The sequence below is a fragment of the Vidua chalybeata genome, chromosome Z (genome assembly GCF_026979565.1).
Source record: "Vidua chalybeata isolate OUT-0048 chromosome Z, bVidCha1 merged haplotype, whole genome shotgun sequence".
NCBI classification, from domain to species: Eukaryota; Metazoa; Chordata; class Aves; order Passeriformes; family Viduidae; genus Vidua; species Vidua chalybeata.
Window position 1 is genome coordinate 63,689,451 of NC_071570.1, and position 26,149 is coordinate 63,715,599.

Genomic DNA, 26,149 nt, shown 5'->3' on the forward strand with positions numbered 1-26,149 from the left:
TTGCAGAAGCCAACCAGGGGCCTGGCTAGGACCCAGAGGTTGTTCTCTACCACTGTCAGGTCATTGCCAAGGCTTGGGGGGAATGGAATCTCTTCTGGGGAGGAGGGGTCCCTTCTGGATGGAGGTAGTGTTGTCTTTTCTATTGCCAGGTTTTCCATGTGAATTGTTCATTTTTTGTGCCCCTTGCCATCAGTTTGTTGTTGCTTTTCATTTCCTTATCTCGCTGCTGTTTCCAGCAAACTGTTCTTATCTCAGCCCATGATCTTTTCCTTCTGTGCCTCCAGTTCTCCTCTCCAGCCTCAACAGAGGGACAGGGGGAGGAGGAGAAGTGAGAGAAGATGCATGGTTTGACATGTTTCAATCCGAACACTAAATTGAGGAATCACAGAATCACAGAATCACTAGGTTGGAAGAGACCTTCAAGATCAACAAGTCCAACCCATGCCCTAACACCACCTTAACTAAACCATGGTACCAAGTGCCACATCCATTTTTTGTTGAAACACATCCAGGGATGGTGACTCCACCACCTCCCCAGGCAGATGATCCCAGTCCAACTCTTGGCCCTGATAGGACTATTCCCAAGAGTCAGATCACATGTCCTTCTATTCTCAAGAGTCATATCATGCCCTTCTGGGTTGGCATAGAGTGACCAAGGGAGGGGTTAGGTATTGTCTGTTGTTGAGGGGTTTCTGTGTGAAATGTTCATTTCTTGTGCCGTCTGTTATCAGTATTCTTGCTGTTACTGTTTGTTCTCTTATCTCGTTGGTGTTTCCAGTTCATTCTGCAATCTTCACCTTTTGTGTCTCCAGTTCTTCTCTCCAGTGCACTGCAGGGAGAAGGGAAGGGAAAGGCGTGAGCGAGTGAGCAGTGTGTGGTTTAACGAGTCTCAGTGGGAGCATTAAACTGAGGGGTACCATACCCAAACCATGACAATCTCCCTCAATACTGCACTTCAATCCATGTATTTGGTATACGGACTTTGCTGGCTTCCAAGAGTTAACATAAAGGTCACTCTGAAATTCTCCTTCTGATTGTTGAGGATAACTCCTAGATCTTTCTTTAGTACTAAGAATAGCCAGTGGTAATACTCATAGCAAACCTCAGTGTCCTACAACATTCCTTTGAATGGGAACATAAGCTGCATTGCTCAGGTCAGAATTTCTATAGAGGGCTCTCAGTTACAGAACCACATAGAATCACAGCATGGTATGGACTGGAAGAGACTTTTGAAGACTGTCTAGTTCAGCCCCCCAATCTTATAAGTGTTCCTCAGGTAGAAAACAAGTTCTATATCCAACTAAACATAATTATGATATAATTCAATGTTACTTTGCTATTGTTGCAATTTTTTTCAATACAGTTAATTTTTACTGCATTCCATGTGAGACAACTTCAGTATTTTTCTTTGCAGGAAGTTATTTGGGCTATTCACTTGTAGATCCTAAACTGTATGCAAGTCTGATATAAAATAATTTCTGTATTTTTATTGTGAGGTGCTGCTGTGGACGGCTGATTGGAGAACACTCAGGATTAGAATGCAGCTGGCCTGTTTATCAGGCTGGCTCACAGAGTGATGGTGGAGAATGGTCTGTTCAAAAACACACAAAAATGAGTCCAACAGATGCATTTGGTACAATAAATTTTCAAGATGGAGACCACACTTATCATGCTAAGGTAATAGGTGCTGTCTTTATGTCTGTCTTGTTTTTGTAATTTCAGCATAAGAAAAGAAAGGCAAAGAAAGGCAAAAATTTGATTGGATGCATATCAGATTGATTGTATCAAGAGGGCAGGGGAATCTAAAAGTAAACCAGATTAAAATGTGTATATATTTTTATGTTGAACTTCACTGTGGTTAGGGATACACTGTCTATTGCTCACATGCATTTTTGTGCTATCATGTTAGGGTAGTATGACAGCTCTAGTCCTTCACAAATCTGCAGGACATTAATGCTTAGAACTTTGTAATGTGTTGCAGTTTCTTCTTCTGAAGTATTTAAAAGATGTTTATTTTACCCATTATTTTCCTTTCCAGTATATTAGACTTTCTTATGATAGCAATTTGGATCATCTGCTGCACCTGATGGTTAAAGAATGGCAGATGGAATTGCCAAAGCTAGTGATCTCTGTTCATGGAGGCATTCAAAATTTCAAGCTTCCCTCAAAGGTCAAGCAGGTTTTCAGCAAAGGGCTGGTGAAGGCCGCTGAGTCTACAGGAGCATGGATAATTACAGAAGGCATCAACAGTGGTAGTGTAATTATTTTTCTTTGTTTCACTTTTCCTTTTAGTGTTTTTTTTTTCTGCATAACAACATGTACATTTAGGTCAAATAGAGTGAAATTAACTGGCATTTGGTGATATGTCAATACAAAATGAAGCCATTCTTATATAAGCAGTAGTGCGTAATTCAAAGAGTGGGATCATGTTAGTTTGCTGCAGACAGGCATTCTGCATATTTTAATTAAAGGGCAGAGTATTCTATATGTATTGAGAAACACTGCATATAGCCAGAACTTATTTGCAGTAAATTTATCTGCTTCATTAAAATATTCAGCTTCTGTGGACTATGATTAGGATTTTTGAAACAATTTTCAAAGCTCAATTTAACTTGTGTTCTGTAATTGATAAAGTTTTGGATCAGGAGAATCCATTAATTAGCCTATTAGTAGCTGAAAATCCCTTTGAACTACTCTCAAAAACTCAGAGGGGTCAGTAAACTGTGGAACTGAAAGTTTTACTTCTTTAGCTGCTATTCAATCTGGTGATCTTAGAGGAGAACTATCCTGGTCATTTATGTAACTAATGAAGTTCTATGGATGTGAAAAGCACCATTAGCAACATGTAAGAGTATTAATAATTAGAAATATGTGCTGAGTTTGAAGCAATGGTACATTACACCTGAGCTGTGAAGGGTACATCAAATACACAAGTTAGGTACAATGCTTTGGTTTTCATTGAAACATAACTACAGTACAAATGAAGTGATGTGAAACCTTTCTTGGTGTCCTGTAGCAGGTCTCTGAATATAGAAGAAAAATTATAATTTGCTTATCTGTTTAGGAGTGTCCAGGCATGTGGGGGATGCACTCAAAGGCCGTGCCTCACCACACCTGAGAAAGATCTGTGCTATTGGGATTCCTCCATGGGGTATCATTGATAATCAGAGGGATCTTGTTGGAAAAGATGTGAGTTGGATGCATTTTAATAACAAAAGCCTTTGTGTTCATGGGATGTTAGAATTTTCTTGCATACTTGATTTTCTTCTAGATTAACTTCACTAGTTTGATCTTTTTTTCATTATAATAGAAGCTTAGCTTTTACTCAGCAACAGAATTCTGTGCCATGTTGAGGCACTGCGTTTTGCTTTTTGTGTACAAATGAATAGCTTTAGAATACTTCTCTTCTTACAGGAAATTGCCGTTCCTTTTTTAAATTTCATAATTATGTAGGTAACTCTCTTGTAGTTGTAAATTATGTTTTTCTATATTAAGATTTGGAATGAACAGTCAGGTTAGGAGTGTACACAAATAAGCTATTTATATATGTGTATTATTTTACTCACAGTCTATTTTATATTCACAAACTATGACTATGCGAGCGCATAATCTATTCAAGTATCTAAAAATACTTAAGTAGTAAGGTGAAATCATTCCTGATAAATGTTAGCTCATGTATTTTTAATGGGAATTCAACTCAGGGAAACTGTGCCATGGTGTTCCAGTTGTTGCAAAGAATGTCAGGAAGTGACTCTAAGGATTGCAAACCTAATCAGAAGTATTTTCTGAGGTATTAATTATGGGTTTGTTGCTGTTAAGAATCAAATGCTAAGAATCAAATGTTTGAGTAGCTCAAAACAACATGATGGAGAATTTTGAGCAGCCACACTGTCATGAAGAAACAGATATAAGTGAAGGAGCACAAATTGTTGTATTTTGTTGGTTTCTTTGATTGGTTGGTTTCTTTGAAGACATTTTTATTTTGGTTTTCTCAGGTAGTTTGCCTGTACCAGACTCTTGGTAACCCACTCAGCAAGCTGAGTACTCTCAACAGCATGCATTCTCATTTTCTACTGGCAGATGATGGGACAGTAGGCAAGTATGGGAATGAAATGATGCTCAGAAGGAATTTAGAGAAGTACATATCTCTTCAAAAAATACACACAAGTGAGTATTGCTGTGGCATATCTGCTTTATGGCAGAAAAACCTGTCCTAAAAGATGGGGAGGTACTTGAATTTTCATATTACATATTGTGCATCTTGATTTGCCATAGCTTTCACTGAGGTGAAATGTTGTTAATTGCATGTGTCTTGAACTCTAAAACTTAGGAAAATCAAAAGGACAGCATTTTTATAAAGCATTATGCATTTGGATGAACTCACAAATGGGTTTTTCAGTTGTAGAGACATCTAAATGACTCAGATTATTTATAAATTACTCAGATTATAGCATTTGCTCACTTCACAGTTTCATGTCATTGCTATTTCACCACTAGATACTTCCTCAGCATTTTGTGAGATGGAAAGATTGCTACATTCAGTGTAATTAAAATATTTTTTACCATGTTAACTACTTTTGCCCTCATCACTCCTCTATTGCAAGCCTGTGACCTCCTCAAGTACAGCAATGAAGAGTAGTTGCAGAAGTAAAACCTTTAGCCAGTGTTTGATAGATTGTATTACTTCCACCGTTTATTTATAGAGGAAATAAATTACAGTAAAGAAATAATTAAATATATGTTTATTACATAGACAATTGTTTCCTTTTATGCACTAGATTGTACAAATTATTTGTGGAAGTTAGTTCTTACCTAGTCATTCAAATCTTGAGGTATGTTAAAAAGGCGTTAGTATTATGATGTTGATGTTGCTTCCTTTATCTGATCACATAATAGAATTGACAAACTTAGAAACCAACCCAGTTTTTAACATGTTCTCGTATAGAGCTTCTTACTTCAACTCTTAGATTTTCTTAGTATGAGCTTTTGCAAGTCAGGCTTTTACTTTCACTTCTATTGCATTGTACTTGAAATTAATTTCTGTTTTTTGAAAAACCTGCCCTGCTGAAGTAACACTTCAAGAAATACCTGATTACTTTTCTATGTGTGTAGGTAAATACATGGCTATTGAACATGTTTCAAATGTCCTTGCATGTGACAACTATTATAAGGGAAGAGGGATATTTAGAAGGATGTTCTTCCTGATGCTCGCAGTTTTTTCAGTAGTTTTTAATGATATTTTTTGATCTGGTTGAAGAAGTTTTCTGAAAGTCTTAAAAGATGTAAGTGAAATTACAGATAGTGAAGATTGATTACAGATGATTTCCTCTCCATGTTTAACCACATATAAGTATTTTTTCCCCAGATGTTTTGACTTTTGTGTGTGTGACTGAGATCTCTTTGTAAGTGGTTAGGTATGTTTTGAAACAGGAATGGGCCAAGGTGTTCCCATAGTCGGGCTGGTGCTGGAAGGAGGCCCCAGTGTGATCCTGATGGTGTGGGAGTACATGAGGGCCAGCCCAGCTGTGCCAGTGGTGGTCTATGAGGGCACTGGCAGAGCTGCAGATATCTTGGCATTTGCCCACAAGCACACGGGTGACACGGGGTGAGTAGTGGCATAATGCTCCTCCTTCTCGGTCTGCCACGCTGGCAGGCACCTACAAACCCCTGTCTCAAAACTGCTGAGATAATTTCTAATGCTTCTAGTAATGATGCCCCTCTGGTCTTTTGCCAGCTTTAATTTCTGTGGTGGGAGGATGGAGTTCCTTTCTTCCCTGCCTCAAACTAGCGCTGAGATAATTATTCTGCCAAAATTACTGTGGCTTTTTTGAAGAGGGAAAACTGCACGTAGCTACTCTGAGTTACGAAATTTCTCACCTTTGGTGAGACACACTCATGGATGACTCCCAGAGTATTTGCTATTGTTTCAGCTCATCCATGTCTCCAGCTATCAATATTCTGTATGTGGGCTTGGATTTGGATTGTTCAAAACTTTTGAGACTAGAGCTGGTGTTCACTGCTGTAGGAGCCTCAGGCTGGAGTAGAAGGAAGACTAAGTTTCCTCATCTTTGTTTTTGGGTTACTCAGTGGTAGCCTAGATTTGTCATACTTGTCAAGGTGTCTATGTCACCACCAGTCCAGTCTCAGCTGCAGGCTCTATTGAACCTACCCTGGTGAAAATGTTGCATCCAAACTGGACATAAAAATATATGTTTGCATAGCCAATTAATAATATATGTAAAAGTTTTTCAAAGTCAAAGAGCTTTTTAAATTAAAAAAATTGAATTTTAAAGAGGTGGCCTGGGTTCACTCCCATTTTAGAAAATGAACTGTTTAATAAACTTTATATTCTAATTGTTTACTTATTGTCTTTTATGAATATACTTTTGGATATGTGGCATTTGCCCCTAGTGTGTTGTTTGAGAAATTTTTTCTTCCCTTGCTTTTTTCCCTATATTTATGACATTTTAAAAAAAATTCCTTCCATTAAAAAAAAATGGAAAATATGAATGGAAATGCTAACAGAAAGACAAAAATGTGATCAAAAATGGGAGAGATATGAAGTCTAATGAACAAATGGCAAGGAATTTAATTTTATGTCTATTTTTCTTTCTTTATTGAAAGAAAGAAAAATCACTCAGTAATTTTTAGCTCTATGTTCGCAGAAAATCCTTTGAAAACTGTTAATTTATTCATGTGTTGTATTTTCAACAGTAAATATGTATGTCAGAACATATGTGTATATGATTAATAATTTATGCTAAGAGATGACTTTGCTTTGTGTTGAAAGACAGATTAAGTCAACAGAGAAGTAGGAAAAAAAATTTCTCCTATGTTTCATCTTTTCTGAAGGGTCATTTGGGTGGGTAAGAAGTATCTAAAATAGAATTGTCATTGATCATATGTCTGTTTTCCAGGGATCTGTGCCCTCCGGTGAAGGAGGAGGTCTTAATGATGATTCAGAACATATTTAGGTTGGAACACAAAGAGTCTAGTCGTCTATTTCAAGTTTTGATGGAATGCATGAAACACAGAGAGTCTGTGAGTAGGGTTCATATGCTGAGTTTAGGAAGTCTTCATTTTCTGTTACCCTTTTTGCTCTTTCTCTGGTGGGTTGGCATGAGCACAGGTGTTATATCTAATATAAAGATAACACAAATGTGTCTGTGCCAATTTCTATATTGGGTAGCTCTACAGAGCCTGTTTAGTTAATTTCTCAAGTTTCAGTTTCAACCATTGTTATTAAAATGAGAGCCTTTCTGATTTTAGTGAAAGACAAAATATCTTTGTTTTTACAAGAAAGATCAAGTAATTCCTGTATTTTTCTTCCCTAGTAGAGTCTTATTTGTAATTTAGAAAGGTTTCCTTCCATTCTTCTGCTCACAACAGAGTTGTGCTAGAACTTGTCTCTGAAACACCACTAGTAACTGGAAATCCCCCCCTCCCTCCAGCTGCTGGCCATGCACTTGGGTAAACCATATTGACTGTCACCAATCACCATCTTATTTTCCTTGTGCTTTAGTTTCCAGGAGGATCTGCTCCATGATTGTAAGCTGAAACTAATTGGCCTGTAGTTTCCCAGGTCTTTCTTTTTAGCTTTTTAAAAAATGATAGTTTATGTTTCCCCTTTTCCAGTTACTTTGCCAGTCTGTTACAGCATTTCAAGTATGATGGAGTTCCCACTATATAGGCAAGTAATGATAATTGTACTAATAATCATTAAAATGGAAACTACCCGATACATTTTTAGTATTTTTTGTTTTACTTTATTCTTGTGTCTGTTTTCTAGTTGAGAACTGAATGAATATCAACAATGTTGCATTTTTACATTTCTCATGTTTAAAGGTTAACTAAAAGGAAACAAATCCGAGTAGACTCCAGCAGTAGGTTTATTACAGTTTTCCCGAGGTGCCATTGCATTAAAAACCACTTTCTGTCTGAAACAAAGGAAAATTGTGTCTGGACCCCTGCCATTGTTTGCGTTGAAATGTATATGATTTAATCTACCACAGCCCATACAAAGAAGAAATAACTACTTCTCTGAAATAACAGACTTCTCTGCCTTACCTCAAACAGTATACTTCTGCAATTCTAACAGATAACCATATTTGATGCTGAGTCAGAAGATGAACAGGACATTGATTTGGCAATTCTGACGGCACTCTTGAAAGGTATTGAAAAATATGACCTGTTTTTATCTGGCATGCAGTCTCACTGACTTATCTTTACGAAGTACAGGAGTAACATAAATGTGTGAAAACTGATAGATCCCTTGCTGCCTCCTAGGTACGAATATGTCTGCTTCAGATCAGCTAGATTTGGCATTGGCCTGGAACCAGCTAGATATTGCCAAGAAACACATACTTGTTTATGGACAACACTGGAAGGTACTATTACCTGTTCTTTCTCACTGTGTCTTTACACTTTGTTTTGATGACTAATTTTTTTGCATTTGTCAAGTTTTAATTAAGGAATAGTTTGATGATTGCACTCAGTCTTCTGTAGTCTGCTTTGATATTGGAGGAGAATTATCCCTAAAATAGTGAAATATTCAACTATGCAGTGCATCAGATCACATTTGTTTTTCCAGAGAAGAGATGATATCCTAATGTTGGTTTTGCTGTGAGCTTTTCCAAGGAGTTTCAGTGATACTTCTGGATATGTATCTTGCCTGTGCTGGCAATCAGTGGGAGTTAGGGATATTTCATTGTAGCTTAGAATACTCTTTTCTCCAAACATATAAATCCCAAAGGGTTGTTGTATCTGTCTTCCTAGCTCTAGACAGAAATAGAGAAATCCCAGAGTAAATCACCAGGTTAAAAAAAAGTAATGTCATTATTTTAGGTATTATTTCTGAGGAATAGCTGCAATGGGAGAGTTATGATCCGATTATAAGAGATGTCTCTGCTCAGCTTAAGGTGTAGAAGGGACCATACCCAATAGTTGAGATTTTTTTGACAGTAAATGTGAGGTATGAGAAGGGGGCAGAGAAAGAGAGTGGGAGAAAGAGGTTAAACACAAGATACCACTATGTGGATTCCTGCAGTGTCCTGTTGGTTATTCTTCACCCTGGTCTTCACAGGTGAGGTACCTGCACTGTTCTTCTGGAGGTACCACTTTTAGACAGTCTCGGTCCTGGGTACTCACAAGATGTGCTGTTCCCATATGAGAAATCCCATTCCAGTAACTTGAGTTGGCATGCAGATAAGCACTTGGTTCCTTTCTCACAGTTTGCCACAGTGGGAATTTTTGTCCAGATGCTATCCAAGCCTTTATGTCCCTTAGGCCTGGAATTAACTCTTTCCTGCTGTGTCATCTATACTTATCTCAGGTTCTGTTGTGGTGTCTTATCTTCTGAGGACAGTGTTTTGGGACAGCTAAGTGCATTCTTCAGGTCCTTACAGAAGGCAAGCTGTGATTTAGACCTGCATTAGTTATATGTGTGTGAAAGAACATACAGTAGCAATTAAATTAATTAATTAAATTTAAATTATGGTTTTCAAATTTTCATAGGTAATCCAGTATTTAAATGTAACCCTCTATAAGTGAGTTTTTTGTGTGCATAAGAAGATTTTTGTAGATGACAAATATAAAACTCTATGTGCCTCAACACATTTTTTCCATTTGTTATATGAATTAATATTTTCTTCAAGAAATAAAATGGTCCAAGAAGTACTTCCCAGAAGTACTCTTTAATTCCCCGCCAAGAATTACAAAGTTGATTTTTTTCAGTCCCAAGTCTATTTTCTTCTTTAAAACATAAATTTTGAAAATGGACAGTTGTATATATATCTGAGTGGCCATAGCTGGTTGTTTGCCACAACGAGAGACCTGAATTTTAATCACCAGACCATATTTTCCATGGGGCAGAAGGCTGAATATATGCCTGGGATGTCTACAATTGAACATCCATGAATTAAAGATAGGATATTGGAAAAAATGAGAAGCATTAACTATAACAGTTGGAACAGGCTCCTCAAGGATGCGTTGAGTAATAAACCACAAAACTACTTAAAAGATGTAGATGTGGCACTTAGAGACAGGTTTAGTTGTGGATTTGTCAGTGTTGGCCTTGCTGATTGACTTGATGATCTAAAGATCTTTTCCCAACTAAGTGATTCTATGATTCTGTGTGTTGGGGAAATAATAATATTTTCCTGATCCCCACCTCTTCAACACAGAAGGGTTTAGGGATCTATTGAGCAGGTTAGCCTCTTTACTCCTGGCTTTTCCAAGGTGAATATCAATTCAGTTTTTTCATATATTTGACAATATTTCCTGCTCTTCTGTGTACTTGAATTTTCAGATGTAAAAGTCATTTTTTGGGATAGGTAGATCAGCACTCAATATTCTCATTTAGATATTTAGGGAAAACCCTATTCTTTTACAGATTGTTCTCTATTAACTTAAGGATAAATCCTAGTAGGCTGTATACCTTTTTAAAATGTTTCTAACTTATATCTAGCTTATATTCATGATTGCTTTCTTCTGCCTGTCATTGCCAAAATTCTGATTTCTCTCTACAAAGTAACTACCTTGCTTTCTCTTATTCTGCTGTATTTTTTCATGTTGTTATTAATGTAGTTCTGTTATATTTGTCCTTACAAAGTCCTAACTGTATTGATATGCCATACTTTGTCAACTTGTTTTTTTACAATTTGCATATTTAATATCTACTGTCTATCCTGCTGATGTTTAAGGGGCTGATTTCAGCTGTACTTCAGTTCCCTGGAAACTCTTAGGTGAATACCACAGGTAAATACCACTAACTCTTCATGGATGGTTTCTATAATCTTTTCTACTGATGCTTCAATTTGACACAGTTCCTCAGATTTTTCTGCCATAGAAAAAGTACAACTTTGATAGGGGACTTGCCCAGCCTGTTCTAGGGCAACAAATTAGTTTGCTGTGTCTACAATAGCTTTAAGTGTTTCTTTTATAGCTGGTCATCCTATGTCCTTACAGGTCCACTGGCAGTTCCCCTACTCCCACTCGTCTGCTTCTGATATATTTGAAAAAAAATCCATGTATCTGTTCATATCTATTTCAGTACAATGTTCAGCACTATTTTGAATGAAAAGCCACTATCAAATAATAATTGTGTTCTCCCATTCACATAAGATTTAAAGATCTCATAATAAACAAGCCTCAGATCTTTTGCTGCTTCTCTTTTTGTCTGTGGACTCTTATAATATTTCTGTCTATTTAAGTGTTTCAGGGAAACATGTACAATTATGCATGTATCGTGGCCATTTCTTTTTAGAAGTCTAGTGTTAGAAGTTAAGAAGGTAAAGGTTATAACAAGCTGTAGCTGTGTTTCTGTTTATATGTCAACTCTACCTCAAATAGCAAAGAATACCATTCTAATAGTTACCAAATGGCTGCTGATCTCTTCAGATGCACTGCCAGCTCAAGGACTGTTAAGGAGAAATTTAATGCAAGAATGGCTAGTCATTCTCAAATATTTCTGGAAGAAAACCCAATAATTCAGGATCAGTGCAAAAGTTTTCTTTTTATGTATAAGAATTCTGTAACATTTATTTGTCATCTTTTAACATAATTTCTGTCAAACCTCAATATAGACATGGAATGTACTATTTTCAAGTTAGCACTAGCACCTGCCCTGTTAGTGCTCTAGCCTCCTCATTCTGCTCACCCCACTGCATTTCCTGTGCTTATGTGTTCTGTAGAAAAAACTTTATATGGATTTATATGAATCTCATATGTCTAAATCCTTTGCCACTTTGCATGTATAAGCCCTGCTGAGCTCTGTTCAGAAGCCTTGAGTAGAGTACTTCCACCATTTGGACACTGCTTGTCGGTAGATCTTTGTTTTATGTTTCCTTTGAGGGAGTTTATTTTAACACACAACTTCTCTCTCATATTTAAAAAAAAGTTTGCTTTAAAGAACTTGCAGCTCTATAGAGACTTCTCTATGGCACTTTTGAAATAGCTTTTGTCATGTGTCAAAAAAAAAAATAATAAGGCTTCCCTCCATGCCCTGCATTATCATATTTTATCTTCTGAACTGAATTACAAAGTAGAGAATGTATTATCAGAGTCTGGTTGTAAAGTTACATTTCTAGAAGTCTCTACAGATGTTGGATTTATGGAAACTGTTTTCCTTCCCCTCTACTGTCTTTTACACAGATGTTTCCTCCAGCATATTTTTCTTTTGCACTTGCATGTTAAATATGCATAGAGGCAAGTCATTGTGGTGGAGAGATTAGCTCCAGGAATATTTTATTTATTTCCAAAAGTAATTTTCAAATATTTTCCTTCAACTCTGTCCATTTGGAGGTCGGTGCCTTGGAACAGGCAATGCTGGATGCTTTAGTCATGGATCGTGTGGATTTTGTTAAACTGTTAATAGAGCATGGAGTGAACATGCATCGTTTTCTTACCATATCTCGTTTGGAAGAACTCTACAATACAGTGAGTATTTGAAATGCCAGTGTACCACTTTAGATATGAAACTTTGCAAACAATGCTGTTTTGCTTAAGAGGTGTGATGATTAGGCCACATTTTTATGAAGGATTAAAAAAAAAAAAAAAAAAGGAAAATTAATGGGTTTGATTATTTTTGATTGTAATGTGGGGGTTTGGAAATGGTGTACCAGGTTGTTATTTTTGATTCACTGTTATGAACTAGATAGAATACTCATTGGAAACTGATGAGAAATATGTTCAGATTTTAATCTGATATGAAATACGTGCTTACCTTGCTGAAAATTATATGCTGTTTAGACCAAAGCTATATCAGCTTCTTTCTAGAATAAGTCAAGATTTAAGATAGTAGAGGTGTTTCTGATTGGTGTTGAAATCTTTCTGAAAGATTTGTGGGTAGAATGGGGAGAGTTTGAATCATAGTAATTTATTCTGTAGATTTTTTTAAGCTGCTTTCTTATACTGTATTGATTTTCTAGTGTAGAGTGACATGTTTGTTTACTGTCTTTTCTATTCACACCACAGAAACAAGGACCATCAAATCTACTTTTACACCATCTAGTTCGAGATGTGAAACAGGTAATAGACATAGGAAAGGCTGAGGACAAAAATGCTAGATTAGTACTTCAGTGTCCACTGGCAAGCTGCTATTATATAATACAGGGGACTTTTGGAAATAGTAGTGACAGCTTAATTACTGCAGTCCTATATCTGCTAAATAGTTTCATCTTAATTCCACTAACCCTCTAAGCAATTAACCAACATAGTGCTGCTGAGGTTCCCAAGGGTCCTGTACCTTAATTTCAAAGCCGAGTAGTTCATCCAGATCAGACTTTCTTTCTCATATTACTAAACTGACATTTTGAAGTGATTGTAAAAAAGACTTAGTGAATTAGTGCAGTAGTAATGCTCATTGCTTTAAGGTTTTCTATTTTTTTTTTCCCAAAGTTAAAGTCTTTCCTTTTTAGAGCAGTAATAAAAATATACTGTGACAAAAGATAATATTTGGATGTGCTGCATTGCCTAGGAGAACAGAAGGTAGCAGTGGATGACTACTGAAGGGAGCACTGGTTCCATTAGTGATTTAGTAGCAGTCTTGTTATTTACATACATCATTAATTTATTTCACAGTTCTGTTATCTGTTGTTCCTCACAGCACTGCTTAGACAGGAAGGGATGAGCTGTCCTTTATGCATCTAGACTTCAACACAGGCAATTCCTAGATCCAAATCTAGACTAATTGGCTAATTCTTTCCAGAGTGTGATTGCTAGGATAAAATGAAATGGTAAGTCTTACTGTTTGCAGAGTTCTGTTGGATTCATAGATTCATTTTATTATTGTGGGTGACTTTCATTGAATGCCATTTATGGTTCTTTAGTTAGATGGAGAGTATCCTGGTCTCAATAACAGTTTTCTGTGTTTTTCCATATGAACATTCAAGATTTAATTTAGGTTATAAATCTGGAATCTATATGTTGAAAGGTCTAAATCTTGAAAAAACATTGAGCTTCTCCAGGCTGAGAAATCTCTCTTCTTCACTGAAGTGATTGATATGATCACTTCCCTAAAATCCATATATATATTTGTCTTTATATATCTCAGGACACTTTGGGAAAACCCAGTGTGTGATCTAAAGAAAAGCTTTTGGCACCTGACATACAGTAATGTATTTAGACCAATTAATGTAAAAAATGTCTGCACAATTTAAAAACTTTCTCTGCCTTTGTGTAAGCTAAGTTTGGGATCTGCAAACAGGCCTAAATGCTGAAAAGCCTTTTTCACCTGAGCTTCTGTAAGTTCACATAAGTGCTCTGTGAATGGGTTGTGCAGTTGCAGTCTGATTCAACATGGTGGCACTGTAGTTGGGACAGTTAACAGAGTGATGTGACCCTAGATTTCACAATATTTTCTGTTACTGTGAACAACTTTGATGCTGCTGTGATTGAATGCAGATACATCAGTCTGCTCTGATGATGTAAAAGATGGGGATTAGTGCAGAGAAAAGTATCTACAAACTTAGGTATTCAAAAGTACTTGCCTGACTCTCAGTGACCTGGGACTGAGTGCCCTTAGCTGACTGTACTGAGGCTTGCTACTGAAATATATTGGAAAAGCACCCTCAGTCCAATGAAGAAAAAGACTTTTCACAGTCTGAAAGGCTTACACTGCCAGGAGTACATAACATCCCTGATCCCATTTATATACAGGCCCATTTTTCACTTCAAAGAGTTGCAGTTTAAGGTTTTACCAATAATTTTTAAAATCTGCATGGAAGAGAATCTCTTCTTCAGAGAATTTGTCACAAACCTTGCATCTTGGAAGGTTAGTGGAGGTAAGATGGGCACTGGTGCTTTAAGCAGAAGAGGTGAGATACTCAGAAGGTAGAGCTAGTGCATGTACTGCTGTTGTCCTAGTTGTCAAGACAGTCTTGAACCTCAACAGGATATTTCCAGTCTCTAGGAATTACTCTGCTTCAGCTTAAAGGCATGCTTCAGCTACTTCTTCAATTTTAGTTAATCAAAGTGCTTAATCATACCATGCTAGTTTTCTCTTATGAGAAGGTTTTAATCCGTACCTCTGCTGTTGGTGCTTGTCCTGAGGAACAGTTACCCCTCACAGCTGGATGCAGTTGATCTTATGAACATTGCAAAATATGCAATGTGGGTACATTGAACTGCAGGAATCACATCTTCCCCTCTTTTATAGAAGAGTTCCATATGCATAATGAATGTGTACACTTTCCTGACAGATGCACATTTTTCCAAATTTTCCCTTACAATAGGAAGGCTATGACATGGTTGAATGTTGCATATGAAATGTTTGTGAAATTTGGTGTTTCAGAATAGCCTTTCTTTGGATTACAAGATATCACTGATTGACATTGGACTGGTGATAGAGTACCTCCTTGGTGAAGCTTACCGGAGCAGCTACACAAGGAAACATTTCCGAATTCTCTACAACGATCTCTACAGAAAACACAAGGTAGCTTCTTCCAAAACACTGGTCACCAAGAAAAGCCAAAATGTGACACCTGAAAATAGCTCATGTTGTCATCCTGGTTTTTCTGAAGAGTATAATTTAAATGTGTGCCATGCTTATCTGTTTGAGAACCGTAAGAGAGGTTGCAAATAAAAGAGACAAATCCCCAAGACTATTTATGGTTGTTATATTATTTATTAGTTCAGTAAATTTACCTTTGTGTCTAGTATCTGGGTTGCATGTTGTCTATCATTCATCAATAAGGTATGACAAGACTATGCCAACCACCATTTTCCCTTTTTTGAAACAGTTACATATTTACTTCTTGCAGCTTGAACTGCCTCATGGAAATACTAAATTCCACATGCCTTGAAGTAGCCTTAGGGCATGTGAGCATTCTCCCTAATGATTTCCCAAAATCAGTAGCTTAAAAACAGCCTAAACTTCTCAATAAATTACCTGAAAGTCATTCCAAACATTGCAGAAGGTATAGATTTACTGTATAAGAATTATCCCCAGTTTTTGGAGTAGAATTGGACGTTTAAGTACTTCCATATGTTAAAAAAACAAAAACAAAAACAAACCTCTCATCCCCATGAAATGTTTCCATGACTAAGAGAAGAACCTCATAATGATCAGGGAAAATGAGAAGAAATAATGAAACCTGTAACTTGGAGTGAATAGAAACAGAGAGACAGCTTTCTATGTGTCACTAGTTTTTAACATAATACTTTAAGAAGATGTAAGCAGTTCTAGCTCTTTTCACTCTTTCCTAATGAAATATTACCTTAACAGTTATAGGTGAAACCATATAATCATATAACCAGGAATTCTTGGGAAGAGCATTAGTGATTCAGCTGTTAACATCCTTCCCTCTTAGCCAACAGTGAACAAAATTTACAGAGATACTGGATGTGTCATCCTTCAGAGGAAATTATCAGCAAAAAGTTCAGAGAGTTCTGTCTTTCAAACAGTTTATGGCATATTTTATAAAGGTTGGCATTCAGAAGTGCTTCCAGACTGGGTGATTCCATCTTTTGAAACCCTGCTTATTGCTATTTGTGGATGATATGTGTGGAAAATCATTATTTTGAATTCAGAGACTCAGAAAAATATTTATTTGTTAACTGAAATGTGAAACAGGCAATTTTTTCCCTTGATGGTATAAGCTTCAGTGGTAGTTATGGTGATTTTTGACTCAGTGTTTTTTAATAACATCAGTTTCTACAGCACTATTGTAGTCAGCAAGTACCAGCAAACTTTATTTCTAATTTGTATTTCTCTCCTCATGTTTTATGGTTTGCTTTTGGATCTAGAGAGTGGTCTCCAGTTTGCCTCAAAGCCTGTCACATGCCTTTCATCAGAGTAATCAGATGGACAGTGGAATGGGATCCACTGAAAGCACTTTGCATTCTCAGTTCTTCAGAACTGCACAGCCTTACAAATACAAGGTAATATAATTGCTTATTCTAGACTTTGCTTAGGACATATAAGGCTGATAATAATTTTATTGACAAATTTTAGACATGTTGGTCAGGCTCTTAGTTTTTATAATTCTACTTAAACTGCAGTGGAAACAATGTTTTACTGCTCACTGCTCATGAAGTACAAATCTTGCAATTTTATTGGTGAAACCAAGCTCAGACTCTATGATAAATTTTTAACTTCCATCCTTTAATTGCTATGGGCTTTAATTCAGTGACATGTAGTATCACCCAGTTTCTGAGTATCAAGCATGTATGAAAACTCTTCTGAATTTGGAAGAAGTATAGGGGTCCTCTGACTTTTCTAATGCTTTCTCATGACTGGCTTATTAAAATGCTATAGTAAGACTGTTAAGAAGAGGTACATTCAAAGAAAGAATGATAGAAGAGCAAAGATTGGCATTAATATCTATCTATCTATCTATCTATCTATCTATCTATCTATCTATCTATCTGACAAAACATAAAGCAAAATGAATTTAAATGGCTGTGCTGGAATTAGTCAGAGCCAAAATGAACCTATTATAGCACTGTGAATTCCTCACTTACATCAGTAAGACTCTTTTTCCTGTACCATTCACCAAGAAATACCCAGATATGAATGTATAGCAAGTTCACATTACAAGTGCGACAGACAGCAAAAATAATCTTCAAGTATCTAAGATGTTTAATTCAGTCTACTGTGTACTTTTTCTTCTATCATGACACATGTAAAAAAGAGAGTAAAAGCATGGGGTATCATGGTGTTTGGAGAGTGCCTAACACTATGGAAAGGGAAGTTATAGCAGGTATGGATGCAGAGCAAGCTGTATTTTTCTATCGTTAATGTTACCAGCTTCTTAGCATTGATAATCTGAACACGGTCCTAGCTGTGGTTTATGACTTAAATATATATAGCTATCAAATAGTTTGCTACTTGTAATTCAGATTTCCATGCAGTTTTATTTTCATGAATTTGAACCTCAACCATTCACTGAGATTTTCTTTTCCTTCTTTGTGTTTTTAACAAATTTACAGGAAAGATCCAGCCCTTTCCCAAAGTATAAGAAGAAATCAAAAGAGGATATAAACTGCACAGAGAATTATGAGTCAACTGGCTTCATCTACCCCTATAATGACCTCCTGGTTTGGGCAGTATTAATGAAAAGACAGAAGATGGCTATGTTCTTCTGGCAGCATGGAGAGGAAGCCATGGTCAAAGCTGTTGTTGCTTGTAAACTCTACAGAGCAATGGCACATGAAGCTAAACAGAGCAACATGGTGGATGACACTTCAGAAGAACTCAAGAAGTATTCAAAGTATGAGTTCTCCCTTCATTTCAAGTTCTCTGGTGCTGAGAATGGTTAGAGACTGCCCTAATCCACTAAGAGTTAGTAAAGTTAGTGATGCCATGGATTGCGGAGTATAAAAAAAGTACTTTCAGATACTCACTATTAATACTATATAATGGATATATATATCCATGATATGTACTGGGTATAATGGATATATATGTCCAGTTTATTTATGGATATAATGGATATCCATACATGGATATGTTTATGTACTGGATATAATGGATATATATATCCAGTTTATGTACTGGCATGTAAAGTGGTGGAGAGTTAAAGGAAAACTATTTCCATATTACCTAAATGCATACTTGAAAATATAGGTGAGTAATGCATAGCTCATTATCTGATAAATGGTCAGGTGAAAGGCTGAAATTTCCCTTGCAGCTTCTCTTTCAGTTCAATTTGTTAAAAAGCCATATGGCACATAGATGTTGGACTGTTCAAATCTATAACAAGCAGTAATGAGCAAACCAAAATCAGTGCTTAAATCTTATACTGACTGTTAATTCCTTTCTGTTTAGGGAATTTGGGCAGCTTGCTTTAGATGTGTTGGACAAAGCATTCAAACAAAATGAGCAGATGGCCATGAAGTTGCTGACCTATGAACTGAAAAACTGGAGCAACTCAACTTGCTTGAAGCTGGCTGTGTCTGTGGGGCTGCGGCCTTTTGTGTCCCACACATGCACGCAGATGCTGCTGACTGACATGTGGATGGGACGCCTGAAGATGAGGAAGAACTCCTGGTTTAAGGTAGCATTGGTCTGTTTTTTTCTGACCGTTTAGGTGCTCTTTAGGTGCTTAATATATGGGGTTTTTTTTTGATTGTGAACATGGCTAATGCAGCTTCAGAGAGGTGTGCTTAAGCATGTGGTGTAATGTGGACATCTAGGAAACAAAAGCAAGGGAGGGAGGGAAAACAATACTTGCTTCTGTTTTATTTCTTTGCAAAAGCATGTGTGGGATGACATTAGGATGAAGGATTTTTTGTTGCTCTTCCCATTCTCTCAGGACTTTTCAGTCTTTCCTCACCTGCTCTTGCTTCTCCACTTTGCCTGTTCCTTGGCAGAGCTGCTGGTGGGAAGGATGCTTTCCAGACACAGGGAGCAGCATTGAAAGGATACCCAGATACAATGGCACTCTTCAAAGCCACAAATCAGCCAAGAACAGCACAAATCTTCAGAGGCTGTCAGACTGTGATACAGATTCCCAGCAAAAATGACTCCTTCCCCAGCCAGTGGAATTGCACTGGATTTGTAGTGGCATCAGGCATGGCTGACTGTGGCCTTAGGTTTATGCTATCACTGCTTAATTAATCTTGTGTCTCTCTTCTAGGTCATTATGAGTATTCTCCTGCCTCCCACCATCCTGATGCTGGAGTTTAAAAGCAAGGCAGAAATGTCTCATGTGCCTCAGTCTCAAGACTTCCACCAGTTATGGTATCACGGGGAACAGAGCCCAGTCGGCTCTAAAGATAGTTTGGTTAGTCTGTGAAGATCAGTCATTTGTGTGCCAGAGTCTGTCTGTTTACCACAGTGCAGTTCTCTCCAGAAGTATGCATTAGGTCCCTAGTTTGGATAGGGACTTGAGTGAACTTGGTACAAGTTACTTCATTTGTCCTGAATGTCACCTCTGTGCTGACCATAATGAGAAAGTCCTTCCCAAATGCCACTGTTGAGCCAGGGACGGGCAAAATGACTTGCACGATTTCAGAAGGCAAAATGAGTGTTTTTTCAAAAGCACTTCTCTCTTTTATAGAGAACATGGTGAACATTAATTCCATTGGTCTTAAAGTACAAACATTTCACCTGATTGGTACACTGGACTTAGGTCAGTGTGGTAGAACATATCTATAAACAATATGAATGGAAAGCAAGATAATAGATTGTTTACATTCCTCTTGGACTTTTTCCCAGGCTTAACCTGGCAGAAATCTTTTTCTCTCTGACTGAACTGAGAACATCCACACCCAACCTCACATGTATTGCTAGTGCAGGAAGGGAGCAACTCTACTTGAGGCAGCTAAGAAAAGTGCTCACACACGTTCTGCTTAATGTTAATTTTGATTTTATCTATTAGTCTTTTGCAAAAGTACAGGCTATTCTTATACAAAATACAATTAAAAAATATACAGGCACAGTATCATACATCTTTCACAGAGTGCATGTTGATTATTGCAAATGAGATATTTGTTACCAGACAAAACCAAGCTACAGTAATGGCTGGTGTATTCAGAACTAAGTTTAGGCATTTGTGTCTGTCTTCCCTCTGAAACAACACTACCTTTGCAATTATAGACCATTGTTTTTTTATTTTAAAAATGCTGTTTTCTTTCAAAGAAGGGTTATGATGTGGAAAAGGCTGCTCAGAAGTCTGATGAAAGCCAAGGAGATGGTGGACAAGGAAACCTGTCTGGAACTAGAAAAATTTATGAGTTCTACAACGCACCAATTGTCAAGTTCTGGTTTCACACGGTTAGTCATCATTCTAGAACTTGGATTGATAAATCCGTCTTTTGGTCCTTCAAATGCCACTTAATCCTGCTTTTACTTTTTCTAGCATGGATTTACAGTCACTTAGTGGTGGGTGTAGATGGGAAGCCATTTGAATGTTTCTCTGATAGTTAAGTGTAAATATTTTCTGCTAAAATCATGCAACCGAACTGAAAAAAAAAACCCAAACCCAAAACCACAGAAGAACTATTAGAAGGAACTAAAAAAAAACTCAAGCACAGGCTTTTACAGAGATCAATTGCAAAGGCTGAGATAGATTTAAAGGTGGCCTTCTGTACCTTTAATACTTCACTGATATTCATGTTCCTTTCTTTAAGAATTGTCTCTGGAAAAGCAAATATTTATCTATAGGGGATCATTTGCTATAGGAAATGTGCATTTATTAAATCACTTTTAGTAACCCTGTGTCAGCAGAGCTCAGGATGTTTAAGATCAGTCTATGATCATATGTGCTTTCCCACATAATATCGTTCCTGTGTTTTGGAAGGCACAGATTAACCAGCAGCGACTTATTTAACTTTGAGAATTGTTGTTTGTCCCTGTAGAAGGCTAGGATAAAAGCATAAGACTGCCCTTGCATTCAAGGAATGGTGTGCAGATCACAGAATAGAATCACAGAATGGTTATTGTTGGAAGGGACCTCTAGAGACCATCTAGTCCAACATCCAAGATAAAATAATCTGTCTCTTTTATGGGGATGAGCATATGCTGCAATTGTTTACCTTCTGCTCCTACCTATTTTTTCAGCATTAAAGTACCAATTTCCGATGATGTTTAGGGATATTCCCATAAAAACAAAGCAAAACAAAACAAAATTTTTGAAAACTGGAATAAAGATTCTGGGCTCAAAAATGTGGCAGTGTCCCAGTAGTTTAAGTTCCTATATTGAGGCTAATCAGCTGTTTTATTTGGAGAAATTTGTTTGAGGTTTTTGTGTGTATGGATTATACACTGTGTGTTTTGCAGATGTCGTACTTGGCATTCCTCATGCTCTTTACTTACACTGTGTTGGTGAAGATGGAACCAAGACCAAGTGTACAAGAGTGGCTTGTTATCATTTATATTTTCACTACTGCTATTGAAAAAGTCAGGGAGGTAAGTTTTTCCATTCACACTTCTCATCTTTCTTATAAACCAGATTCTTCATCTCTGAAGAATGCTAAATCCTGCTTTATTTTTATGGAGAATTATACAGAGAATTAATTTATTGGAAGTCTTTTATTAGAAGACCAGTTCTTGGGCATTCAAAATGCATCTTAAATTTTGGCCTTAATTCTCTACTTTTCTGTGTGGAGCTGGTTGGTAATGTGTAGGTGACTGCTGAACTGAGATTTGGAACTTTGACATAGGCACCTGGTCCTTAATTTTCTTGAGTAGACCATTAGACTTCTTGTAATAAAATTTGTCTTTAGATATTTAATCTGAGTGAGAACTTGTTGTGAATTAATAGATATTTTGCATAGAACAATCTATGGCTCTCCCTCAAGTCTAACCAGCCTTCCATAAATGCACTTGCAAAAAAACCACAATCAGCTTTTAATGCTGGATTAATTGAGCACAAAAAAAAAAAAAAAAAGTGATATTCTGATCAAAATTATTGCAATTATTTGCAGCTGATTAGACCCAAGCTTCTGAACACAACTTGCACTCCAAATATGAGTCGAGGAACAAATGCAGCTATGTATTTCCTCAGTTATTGTATCTGCCCTGACATGCCTTCACTGCAGAATCAGCACATAGTAAATAAGAGTAATGTGAATAGTCTTTTGTATGACTTTTGAAATGCTGGCTGGAATAAAGCCAGCCACAAAAAGCCAGCCACAGTTCTGAGCAAAGGATACTGCAAATACAGATCATTCAGAAGACTGTGAAATCAGTATGAGAGAGGTGAAAGATTCCAAGGGACAGTAAAATACTGGGAATATATCAAAGCTTGGATGGACTTGCAAGTTCTGTATCAGCATGAGATAGGACTGGAAAAATCTACATCAGGATTTCCTAACTGAGAAAAATGTTAAAATGTTAAAAGTAAAATAGCAAGCACTTTTGAAATCACTGTTGTGCTCTTGCAACATCTTGATGCTGGGACAGCAGAAAGAACAGCTTTTCTTTCTAGTACCATTGGTTGGACACTTTGAAATTTATGTCTTTACTTGATTTTCTTTATCCATGTTCTAGTTCTGGTCTGTTGGCAAAGACTTTCAAGGACACTCTATTTTAGCCATGCAGTTGCTTAGCTGCTGGGGGCCTTGTTATATATAGCTGCAAACCTCTGTTTCTCTAGATTGTATCAAATAATTGAAGCCTTAGGCCCTGCAACTAGTTAGTCTATATCACTTGTCTCTGTTAATGTGTTCATATGCATAAATTCTTGCAAGATCAGGGCATAACGTTTCAAAATCTGTCCTCTACTTGGTACTTATCAGTGTGATCTCACATAGCACTGCATAATTGGCCTCACTTGTGGCAATGTGCAAACGTTTTATTTGCCTCCTCCCAAGGATTCCACTTCACATACTTGCTCAGTGAAGCTTAAAATCCCTTTGGGGCACCTTGCAGTTCAAGGAGTGAACATTTCATTCTTTACCTTGCTAGTTGCTAACACCCTTTTTTTTTTAACCTGCCCTTGGCAGAATACAAGGATCTTTCTTTATATCTTTGGTCTGAAATAAAGGACATTAGTTATTTTCCCAGTGGCAAGGTTAGGCTGGTACTTTCCATGACTTAGAGGTTAAGGAACAGGCTGTTGCAGGTCATGACCATCCCTCTAGAAAATGCTTGTTAATTTCTAATAATATGTGTGCATAAGAATTCTTTACTGGCTGTTCTCTTCTGCTGAGGTATGTGCCCTTTAGTGAATGGATTCAGATTCAGGATCTATTTTTTTTTTTTCAGGAAGAGTTATCCCATTTGATGTAGCATACTTTAGCAATATGACACTGTAGATTAAGTGAAAAACCTCAATTGATGGTGAATGGCATATATTCCCAAATATGAAATAATTCAGACAGAAAAGGTTAAATAATGTATATGTGATTTTAATGGCATTTTATGGTGTTTTTACCCCAATTCTACTCAGGTATTTATCTCAGAACCTGGAAAATTCTGCCAAAAGGTGAAGGTGTGGATTTATGAATACTGGAATTTTACTGATTCTGTAGCTATTATCCTGTTTATGATTGGTTTTGGTTTGCGGTGGTCCAAACCCCCTGTTCAAACTGCAGGGAGGCTGCTTTACTGCTTGGATATCATATTTTGGTATACTCGGCTCCTTGATCTTTTTGCTGTGAATCAGCATGCTGGCCCATACCTGACAATGATTGGGAAAATGGTAAGTACTGTGCTTTGGAGCAATATTTCTGTAGCTAAGGCATCTACCCTCAGGAATATGTAAAATTCAGAAGTGACAGAAAAGGAGAAGTGGTCTAATGATTCACAGTGAATGTTTTACTTGAAAATACCATGATATTTTTTGTTTGTGAGTTGACCATAATCAGATTACACTTTTCTTTAATTTATTAATTAAATTACTTTATTCACAAAAGCCACTTTTTACTTCATTACCTAGAGGAGAGTTGCATTTGAGTTAGTTTGCCAATCTAGCTTGGTAACAGGAGAAAGAAAAGTCGCTGCCTCTTGGAGATGGGCTCACTGTGACAGGCTATTCCCCTAAATCTTGGAAATACTTTCATTATTATTTTGCTTTTTTTGATTCAAATAACTATATCCCCATTTATCTGTCAAAATTTCTATGAAATCAAAGTTAATCTTGTTTCTTTTTTGCTGTAAGAACTGTTGCTATACTACTGTCTAGTTCTAGGAGACATGTGAAGATTCCTACTGTAATTTGCCTTGGTTACAGAGAATTCTCTTCTTAATACTTTTATATTCTGTCTTTCATGGTAATTGTTTAGGAGGCAAAGAAATTTTCACTGCTGTTCCTTTCTCTCAGTTTGAAAGAAGCACCACTGAGCAAAATCACCATTGTAAGATCTCCTCATTCTTTAGATCTTGCTTAATATATAAGAGGCACATGTGAAGCAAGTAGGACTTGTGGCTTTTTTGGTCTAGGATGATTTTAACATCTACAAAATGCTCATGTAGTCCAGGTCATAGAAACAAAATATTTTTATTTCTTTCAGCATATTATTATTCATATATATTCATTATTACCTCTGGTTTTATATTCTGATTTGTAAAAACAGTGATTGATACTCTTCCCTAAAATGTATACTCTTCCCTTTTACATATAATTAACACAACTAATTCTTTTATGCAAACGTGTCTTCCAGACAGGAAACATGTTCTATATTGTGATCATGATGGCCATAGTCCTGCTGAGTTTTGGGGTGTCACGGAAGGCGATTCTTTCACCAGAGGAGCCTCCTTCTTGGACACTGGCACGAGATATTGTATTTCAGCCCTACTGGATGATGTTTGGTGAGGTCTATGCTGGAGAAATAGATGGTAGGTAATTTTGAGACTATACCTCAATATCTTGAATTAAATCTGTGCAGAAGCATGTCTACTTTGGTCTCCTGAGTTTTGACTACCTATAGAGTCTGTTCTTCCTTAAACAGTTCTGATTCCAGTATATGTATGTCCATAATGAGTAATACTGTATGAATGAGGTTGAAAATATGAGCTTCTTTGTGAAAAATAAACAGGTTTAAACTCTAAATCCTTAAAATTTAGTGTTTCAAATTAAATATACTGCAAATATCAGGGCATAGCACATAGGAACCAATAATAAACTACTTCCTGGTCAGGGGATCTGCCAGTGAAACAAATTTCCAGTTAAGTGAATCCAAAGCTGCTAATCTCTTGGAGAAAAGAGAAAAGTTGCCTTTAAGGAAGAAAGAATAAAGGAGGAAAATAAAGGGAGAAATAAGGTACCTGGCACCATTCTTAAACAGATAAACCATGTGCACATAGGAGAAATAGAACCAAACAATGTAAATAGGAAAAATCATGTATCTTGATTATGGCTTTGACCTTGTTTCAGTAAGAGAGAGGAACAGGCACTCCAGAGATTTAAGCATTACACATGTAAGGCACTCTCATGCTACTGACTGAAGGTATAAGTAAAATGGTCCATAAAATAGAAAAGTAGTCATGTAAAGAGAAATATATATCTAAGATACATAGTTCATACCCCATTCATTAAAATAATCTGCCATGTTGCATCCTTTATTACTGCTGAAACAGTCACATGTATTTTGGTTATATAAATCAAAATTCTTTTAATGGAAGTACACTGTCAAATTTCCCAGTTTAATCCATTTAATCACTTAATAATTCTAAACCTTTAGAAATTTGACACTTCCCAAATAAAGCTATGATTTCTCTAGTGACTCTTTATCCTGCAAAATATGTCCTGAATTTAGGGCTGCT

At 36.8% G+C, this 26,149-nt stretch overlaps 1 protein-coding gene across 1 annotated transcript in view; it reads left to right on the plus strand.

Moving 5' to 3' along the window:
• Nucleotides 1-26,149, plus strand: part of TRPM6 (transient receptor potential cation channel subfamily M member 6) — a 76,579-nt gene that overhangs the window by 13,906 nt on the left and 36,524 nt on the right. Inside the window, exons 6-24 of the mRNA XM_053932539.1 lie at nucleotides 1,497-1,677; nucleotides 2,039-2,252; nucleotides 3,065-3,189; nucleotides 3,996-4,167; nucleotides 5,431-5,605; nucleotides 6,918-7,041; nucleotides 8,099-8,171; nucleotides 8,287-8,387; nucleotides 12,301-12,435; nucleotides 12,973-13,026; nucleotides 15,290-15,430; nucleotides 16,744-16,878; nucleotides 17,929-18,209; nucleotides 18,767-18,995; nucleotides 19,578-19,724; nucleotides 20,582-20,716; nucleotides 21,722-21,850; nucleotides 23,835-24,086; nucleotides 25,048-25,222. Of these exons, the coding sequence (XP_053788514.1) occupies nucleotides 1,497-1,677; nucleotides 2,039-2,252; nucleotides 3,065-3,189; nucleotides 3,996-4,167; nucleotides 5,431-5,605; nucleotides 6,918-7,041; nucleotides 8,099-8,171; nucleotides 8,287-8,387; nucleotides 12,301-12,435; nucleotides 12,973-13,026; nucleotides 15,290-15,430; nucleotides 16,744-16,878; nucleotides 17,929-18,209; nucleotides 18,767-18,995; nucleotides 19,578-19,724; nucleotides 20,582-20,716; nucleotides 21,722-21,850; nucleotides 23,835-24,086; nucleotides 25,048-25,222 (2,978 nt within the window). The remainder of the gene's footprint in view (nucleotides 1-1,496; nucleotides 1,678-2,038; nucleotides 2,253-3,064; nucleotides 3,190-3,995; nucleotides 4,168-5,430; nucleotides 5,606-6,917; nucleotides 7,042-8,098; nucleotides 8,172-8,286; nucleotides 8,388-12,300; nucleotides 12,436-12,972; nucleotides 13,027-15,289; nucleotides 15,431-16,743; nucleotides 16,879-17,928; nucleotides 18,210-18,766; nucleotides 18,996-19,577; nucleotides 19,725-20,581; nucleotides 20,717-21,721; nucleotides 21,851-23,834; nucleotides 24,087-25,047; nucleotides 25,223-26,149) is intronic.